General features: G+C 37.5%; 1 protein-coding gene across 3 annotated transcripts in view; it reads right to left on the bottom strand.

Annotated features, from left to right (window-relative positions):
- Positions 1 to 817: 817 nt before the first annotated feature.
- LOC127655893 (ubiquitin carboxyl-terminal hydrolase 45-like) overlaps positions 818 to 8,663 on the bottom strand; it is a 67,188-nt gene continuing 59,342 nt past the window's right edge. For 2 of the 3 annotated variants that reach the window (XM_052143937.1, XM_052143936.1), the window contains exons 15-18: positions 4,228 to 4,325; positions 3,843 to 3,929; positions 3,599 to 3,734; positions 818 to 2,177 (exon numbers count right to left, since the gene is read on the bottom strand). In XM_052143937.1, the coding sequence (XP_051999897.1) occupies positions 2,047 to 2,177; positions 3,599 to 3,734; positions 3,843 to 3,929; positions 4,228 to 4,325 (452 nt within the window). In that variant the 3' untranslated portion in view covers positions 818 to 2,046. The remainder of the gene's footprint in view (positions 2,178 to 3,598; positions 3,735 to 3,842; positions 3,930 to 4,227; positions 4,326 to 8,663) is intronic. The other variant, XM_052143935.1, reaches the window with a different exon arrangement.

The following is an 8,663-nucleotide window of genomic DNA, read 5'->3' as shown; positions in this document are numbered from 1 at the left end:
ACTGCCACTTCAGACATATGGAATCACATTTTAAAGTGGCTGAAGTGAATACATGTTGTTGAGAATCCCAAAAACACAGCTGGGTCAAAAAGATAACAAGCAACTTTTGTAACCACCCTGGAGGTATGATAAGCAAAAACCCATCCACATGTCTGAATGTTTCACTTGAGGCAGACATGCACCTCTAAGTGGCAGACGGGTGCTTTTTCAATAAATTCAGCGGGTTCTTTCTAAAGGGAAATGAAGATCCTCCCGACCCCATTTCAGGTTTCTCTGTCAGTTCAGACAGAGGGAACACATCATATCATTAACTCAGATTAAATCACTTCTGATCTGTAAACACAATGTTACTTAACCAGAGCCCTGCTTTAAAGAGACGCACACTCTTCACAAACATTGCACATTCTTCTTGGTGTCCTTACACTTGGTGATGACTGATAATGGTCTAACAGCTTGATTTGAATGTCACAAAACAAGGAGAGGGAGAAGGCACAAGGACAGGATTGTTTCAGACGTTGCCCTTTTCTTGATTCCACACCCACCTCTTCTTCACCAGTCAGCGACATGTTCTAAAACAGCACGCCTTTGCACCCGTCACAGCGAATTGCTGCTGTGGACAGAGTAAAAATGGCATCCTGGGATTTGTGGTGACAACAGAGGCTAATGGCCGACAATGTCTAAAAATAAAATAAAAAATAAGATGCAAAGACCCAAAAACAATTCAGTGCCATGCACAGAAATCAATTCAAAATCCACTCAAAGACAATGCTCAAAGGGTTTCTTCAACTATATGTATTTAAATTATCATCTTAAAGGACACATATTTGATTATGTCCATAAAATTCAAGCAAAAGAAAAGCTTGAAAAACCCTGCAGTCTTAGACACCACACAAACCATTGGTGTTACAATATCTGCTCGGCACACAGAATAAAAAATAAAGAACATTTTTTATATGATGTACAAATATTTATATTGCTAATCAGTATGTGTCTACACACACACACACACACACACACACACACACACACACACACACACACACACACACACACACACACACACTTCACCTTATACTGCAATATGGTCTTTGATATTAACACTTAAAACACTTATTAACTGTTAAAGGCATGCACAGACAATCTCAGTCCTCATAAACTGCAGGCACTGATGTACAGTTGTTGAAAAGTCATGAGGGGAAAATGAAAATATTTGTATTCATTTCAAATTTAATACTACAACAGAAAAAAATAGGCATATATTGTTTACAAAGTCCAAGAATATTGCACCAACTCCTCAACCATTATATTTAGATATTGTGAAATATGTTATTCAAGCAATAAATTCATAAAAGTTTATATAATTCTATGCACAGTCAATCAAATCCAATGTCTTGAGTCTATGACTTGATACATTCAAAAACGCTATGAAAGCTAATGTCTTAATCTATTAAACCAAAGGAAAATGTGTAAACGAAAAAAAAAGAATGAATATGGTAACCAAGCAACGTTGTATATGCAGTATTGTATATATATTTTTTTGTGCACTTGTGCATATATGTGTGTGTGACTGCATACAGCTGCATGTTGATCTAAAGTTCCCTTTCATGTTAGAGGTTTGAGACAAAAGATGCTTTTGGCACAATGCTCATTTTTCACATCTCTCCCTTATATAATATCATATACATATTTTTCCTACATTAAACTTTGGCAATTTTCCAACATTTCCATTTAAAAAACAAGCCCCAAAAATATATATGTTATGGTCAAATATAAGCAGTAAAATATAAATAACTTAAATTCAGGATATTATTTTACATCAATAATAATCTCTCCCCTTGACCAATCCCAATTTAGATTACCCTTGAGTAATGAATAAGACAGCAGATTTAGGGCTTAATGGCCAAACTTATATATAGCATTTGCAATAATCCTTACATTAAAATACAGTGATATAGGCATGCAGTAAGAGCTCTGTGTTGTCCAGGCTGATATCGCCTGTGGCCAGAATTCATCTGGATAATCACACATTCACGCAGCTGTCCGGCTCTATAGCAGTTCTTCATAGAAAAGTAAATAAGCTTGAGAGTTAAGCACTCGGAACTCTGGTACAGTCTGTACGTTGGTGTCGCTAACATAGACCCACTGCCCTTGTTGGGCTGAACTGGCCTCTCTGGAACCTATAACACAAATGCACACAGAGATGCTGTTACTCAGAGGAACACAAATAGGTGTGGTAGACTATTATCATAAAAACAGTATTTGGAATTGCATAACTCCTGACACAAATTAAGACAAATACTGAAACTTGAGTCATATCTTTTTAATGATGTATTAGTTTGTCAAGGTAATAACATTACATCTAATAGTCCGTCAAAATGTGCAAAGCTTATTACAATCACTGCTTATGGCAGAACTGACACCTAGCATCGCTACAGGCTATCCTCCTTGGTTTAGAAAAAAACAATTCAAGGGCCCTTCGGTAATTGCACTCTTTTACGAGTGGACCATTTATGCATATTTTCATGCAGACTGCTCCCCTGCAGTCTGTTCCGCAAGTCTGTCTTGATCGTGAATGAAGTTTAGATTAGCGTCGAGTTGCTCTGCTAAAATTCACGCTGTGAACATAAAGCCCGCCTACTTTGATTTGATTGGTCATCTCAAATATTCTGACATTGACGAGCAGTGACAGACCAATGAGGCTCAGATGAACACACACACACACACACACACACGCTGCGCCGCTGCGGAAGAACGCGCTGATAACAAGACCAAAGCGAACACGAAGGCTTATCACATATTTAAAGATGGAAAGGGAGAAAACAGGACAGAGTAACACGGCGAATATCGCTCGTAGTTAAGGCGGCAGGCGTGTGTTGCTTAGGCGGCCGCCTTAGTTTCAAAGTGCTGCGGGAAACCCTGGCATCTATAAAATGTGTGCAGAAGACACTGAAAAAACAGCAAGACCCTGTGCAATGTTCAAAGATGTCAATCTAGTGCATGTTTACAAAGAAAACAAATGAACAAAAGTGCCAAGTCATAGGGGTTTAAAACAACATGAGGGTGAGCAAATGATGACAATTTTTATTGTTGGGTGAACTATCCCTTTAAATATGATTTTTGATTATCATAGTGAAACAGATTAACAACAACAATAAATAAGTAAGGAATATAAAGAAAAAAATAGAGAATGAAAAAAGTGTGGAGACAAAAACTGAGACAATGGTGGCAAATGTGTTTTTCAGAGCTTGTGCAGACTTTATAACTGCATTATACCCTTGCAACAATGCAGCTTCAAATCTCCTCTATGGCAGTTAACTACCAGTGAGCACAATAATTTCCACAGCTCTGTCTCCCTGGGCTTTTCACTTTTGGTTCCAAATGCTGCTGAAAGGCAGGCTGTCTCCTTGAGTACAGAGTGGGAAAAAACACATCTTTAGATGAACACCGAACAAATCCTGCCTGGCCTTTACAGAACAAGCTACATCTTCAAGGCTGCAGTGAATGGGCTTCCAATGAAACATTTTGTTTTTAGACCTTTTCGAACCAGCTGCAAAGCAAGTGTATTGACAAGCACACAGAAGATATAGTAGGTAGGTACCTGATTGGTTCCGACACTGTTCACGCTGGGGGGAGCGGACCTTCACGTAGGCTGTATAGTGCCCCCCTCGCATTGATCCGCTATGTTCCACAATGCCATACAAGCTGTAAAGCACACGTTCTTCTGACCCAAGGTTCTACCACACGGATGAATACAACAGCAATACCGTACACTTAGACATAGATTAATTGAGTGGATTCATAAATTTCTGGTCGTGACTGCTATTTATATCTATGATCAATACCTTGCAAGTGGCAGAACAGAAAGGTGCCAGGTCCAGAGTAAGAGGAAAGTCCACATGTCTATTAACTTTCCTCAGATTCATGCCGGCCTGCAAAGACACAGATCAAGACTAATAAGCGGATTGCCAGTAAGACAATAAAGTGCATATATAAGCTTACACACCATGATTATAGGATTTTCCTAGTATACTTTTACTCAGTTGATTGATTTCTAAAGACCACAGTGACACAAATTTCACACTCTATATCTACTAGTCAAGATCGATGCTGCATTTATGTTTCAGCGATAAACTGCCAGCAAAAGAAACAAAGTAAGTACTTATGTGAAACAAATAAAGACTGCAGCTACTCAGATAGTATTTACTGCTGTATACTAAGGGTTCAAACCTGATGAAAGCGTTTAAGGTGGAGAGTGACCACTGGGGGAAGCGAAGAGATGAGCATTTGTTTCCGGGCGCTGGTGTATACTTTCTCAGCCTTCTTGTCTGAAACACAGACACAAAACAAGTGACATACAACACATTGTTCATTGAAAAATACACCAGAGAAAAAATGAGGAAACAAGCAACGTGCTGAAAAACCAATAGGAGAAATTGCTATGCTCAACATGCCAACTGTGAGGAAATCCTGCATCAACCATTCTAAGATGCTATTCTTCTCACCACAATTGTACAGAGCGGTTATTGAGTGGTGTGTATATATATATATACACACCACTCAATAACCGCTCTGTATACATACATATGGTGTGTATATATATATATATATATATACACACCACTCAATAACCGCTCTGTACAATTGAATAGTATAGTTGAAGTCAGAAATTTACATAAACTTGGGTTGAATTAGAACTTATGAACTTATGTCAATAAAACTAATTTTTTAACCACTCCACAGATTTCATATTAGCAAACTGTAGTTTTTGCAAGTTGTTTAAGACATCTTCTTTGTGCATGGCATGAGTAATTTTTCCAACAATTGTTTACAGACATATTGTTTCACTTTCAATTGACTATATCACAATTCCAGTGGGACAGTAGTTTACATACACTAAGTTAACTGTGCCTTTAAGCAGCTTGGAAGATTCCAGAAAATTATGTCTAGCCTTTAGGCAATGAACCAATTACCTTCTGATTGGAGGTGAACTTGAGGATGTACAGTACTGTGCAAAGGTTTTAGGCACTTAAGATGTTTCACAAAAACATTTGTCTTAAGATGGATATTTATATCTTCAGCTTTAGTGTGTCAATAGGAAAAATAAATGTTAGACTCCCAAACATGACTTTTGCAAATTTGCAAAGATTATAATAGAAGAACAGGGCGCTCTCTGCAAGAGATGGCAATGCCCCCACAGAGCCCCCGACTGAACATCGAGTCAGTCTGGGATTACATAAAGAGACAGAAGCAATTGAGAGAAGATAGATAGAAGAACTGTGGTGAATTCTCCAAGAAGCTTGTTACATTCTATCAGCCAACATCCAAAAAAAAACAGTCCAGGTGCAACTAGGAGAATTAGGGCTGTTTTAAAGGTAAATGTGGCCACACCAAATATTGATTTAGCTTTTTTATGTTTAATGGACTTTGTATGATGTTAATTGATAAATGAAAACTATTTAAGGTGTTATTTTTTAAGACATCCTCACTATGCAAAAATTTTCCCAAGTGCTTAAAACTTTTGCACAGTACTGTATTTTAAGGACTACCTTCAAACTCAGTGCCTCTTTGCTTGACATCATGGGAAAATTAAAAGACATCAGCCAAGACCTCAGAAAAACAATTGTGGACCTCCACAAGTCATGTTCATACTTGGGAGCAATTTCCAAATGTCTGAAGGCAACACATTCATCTGTACAAACAATAGTATGCGAGTCTAAACACCATGGGACCAACGCAGCCATCATACCACTCAGGAAGGAAACGCGCTTTGTCTCCTAGAGATGAACATAGTTTGGTGTGAAAAGTGCAGATCAATCCCAAAACAACAGCAAAGGACCTTGTGAAGATGCTAGGGGGAACAGGTAGACATGTATCTATATCCACATTAAAACGAGTCCTATATCAACATAACCTGAAAGGCTGCTCAGCAAGGAAGAAGCTACTGCTTCAAAACCGCCATAAAAAAGCCTGACTACAGTTTGCAAGTGCACAACAACGATCTTAGTTTTTTGAGAAATATCCTCTGGTCTGATGAAACAAAAAATTAGCTGTTTGGCTATTATAACCATCGTAATGTTTGGAGGAAAAAGGGTAAGGATTGAAAGCCGAAGAACACCATCCCTACTGTGAAGCATGGGGGTGGCAGTATCATGTTGTGGGGGTGATTTGCTGCATGAGGGACTGGTGCACTTCACAAATTAGATGGCATCATGAGGAAGGAAAATTATGTGGATATATTGAAGAACATCTAAAAACATCAGCCAGGATGTTAAAGCTCGGTTGTGGCAAAATGGCTTAAGGACAACAAAGTCAAGGTATTGGAGTGGCCATCACAATGCCCTGACATCACTCCGATAGGAAATTTGTGGGCAGAACTCAAAAAGCATGTGCAAGTAAGAGGCCTACAAACCTAACAGTTACACCAATTCTGTCTGGAGGAATGGGCCAAAATTCCATCAACTTATTGTGAGAAGCTTGTGGAAGGCTACACAATATATTTGACCCAAGATATGGCAATGCTACCAAATACTAACAAAGTGTATGTACATTTCTGACCCACTGGGAATGTGATGAAAGAAATAAAAGCTGAAATAAATCATTCTCTACTATTATTCTGACAATTCACATTCTTAAAATAAATTTGTGATCCTAACTGACCTAATACAGGGAATGTTTTCTACGATTAAATGTCAGGAATTGTGAAAAACTGAGTTTAAATGTATTTGGCTAAGGTGTATGTAAACATCTGACTTTAACTGTGTGTGTGTGTATATATATATATTTTTTTTAATATTTATATAAATATATATATTTATTCCAGAGCTATATATATATATATGAAAAGATATAATCAAATATTTACAAAAATGTGAGGGTGTACTCACTTTTGTGAGATACTGTGTATATATATATATATATATATATATATATATATACACAGTATCTCACATATATATGTATATATATATATATATATATATATATATATATAGATATATATATATATATATATATATATATATATATATATATATATACACAGTATCTCACAAAAGTGAGTACACCCCTCACATTTTTGTAAATATTTGATTATATCTTTTCATGTGACAACACTGAAGAAATGACACTTTGCGACAATGTAAAGTAGTGAGTGTACAGCTTGTATAACAGTGTAAATATGCTGTCCCTCAAAATAACTCAACACACAGCCATTAATGTTTAAACCGCTGGCAACAAAAGTGAGTACACCCCTAAGTGAAATTTTTCAGTGTTTTCAGATTTTGAATAATGCAATGAATACAAGTTCATATTCATTTTTAAACAACACAATACTCAGAAAGCAATATTTGGTTTACATTTACATTGCTGTTGGGTGACGTTTTGTTTCCGAATGGTGTCAAAAACAAAAAACATCCAATGAGCGGCAGTTCTGCGAATGGAAATGCCTTGTTGATGAGAGAGGACAACAGAGAATGGCCAAATCGGTTTGAACTGACAATGTCTACGATAAATCAGAAAACTGCTCTATACAATTGTAGTGAGAAGAATAGCATCTCACAATGCTATTCTGAGATGCAGGTTGGTGCTGTATTGGCTGCATGTGGGGGACCTACACAATATTAAGCAGGTGGTTTTAATGTTGTAGCTGATCGGTGTATGCAAGTACAAAAAAAGGGGAAATTCGAGGTTACACTGAGGCAATTACAATGGAAGTCAATGGGGCCAATTTTTGGAGGGTTTAAAGGTGGACAGGTGAAGCTTATAATATACTCATGTATTATTTGAGTTGTAAAATTGTTTAAATCACAGATTTAACAGCTTTTAGGGGGATTAAGTTGTAGAATTGGCTATAAGTTTACACAGAAGGGGTAAGTGATTTTATCATGCTAAAATCATGTTAACACATATTGTTACCGTATCATGGCTTTACTTTTGAGTACTTTGACATTTATGGATTGGTCCCATTCACTTCCATTGTAAGTGACTGACGATTTTTACTTTTTTTTTTAAGAAAAAGGGACAAAATAATTTTTGTGGTAATCCACATTATGCCACAGATGCTGTCGATATAGCTTAACTTGTATTGAACACAGAATATTCCTTCAGTGAATGTATAAAGTCAGTTCCCCAGTCAGAATGTATAAAAGTTCACACAAGTGTCCTAGCAGCTGGTAACATAGTTCATCATTTTAACTATGGACATGTTCCACTAAAATGTAATATATATATTTGTATCCCCTTTACTCACAATTTGGAATGTCCAAATCCCACTACTTAGCAGGTCCTCGAGGTGGCGTGGTTTCACGTGGCTCATCGTTTATGACACCACGGAGACTCTGCGTGTGGAGGCTCATGCTACACTCTGCAATCCACGCACAACTTACCACGTGCCCCATTGACAGTGAGAACCACTAATTGTGACCACGAGGAGGTTACCCCATGTGACTCTACCCTCCCTTGCAACTGGGCTAATTTGGTTGCTTAGAAGACCTGGCTGGAGTCACTCAACACACCCTGGATTCAAACTTGCAACTCCAGGGGTGGTAGTCAACCTCAATACGTGCTGAAATACCCAGGCCCCTGTGTTTTCTAATATTAAATCTAACAAACTTCTTCTTGTGAAATGTTCTCTTTGAAAAGTGTGCTGCTTATGCCATTTTTCT

This window comes from Xyrauchen texanus, chromosome 15 (assembly GCF_025860055.1).
Source record: "Xyrauchen texanus isolate HMW12.3.18 chromosome 15, RBS_HiC_50CHRs, whole genome shotgun sequence".
Classification (NCBI taxonomy): Eukaryota; Metazoa; Chordata; class Actinopteri; order Cypriniformes; family Catostomidae; genus Xyrauchen; species Xyrauchen texanus.
Note: the sequence above shows the minus strand (reverse complement) of the source record. Positions and strands in the feature narration are given on the sequence as shown.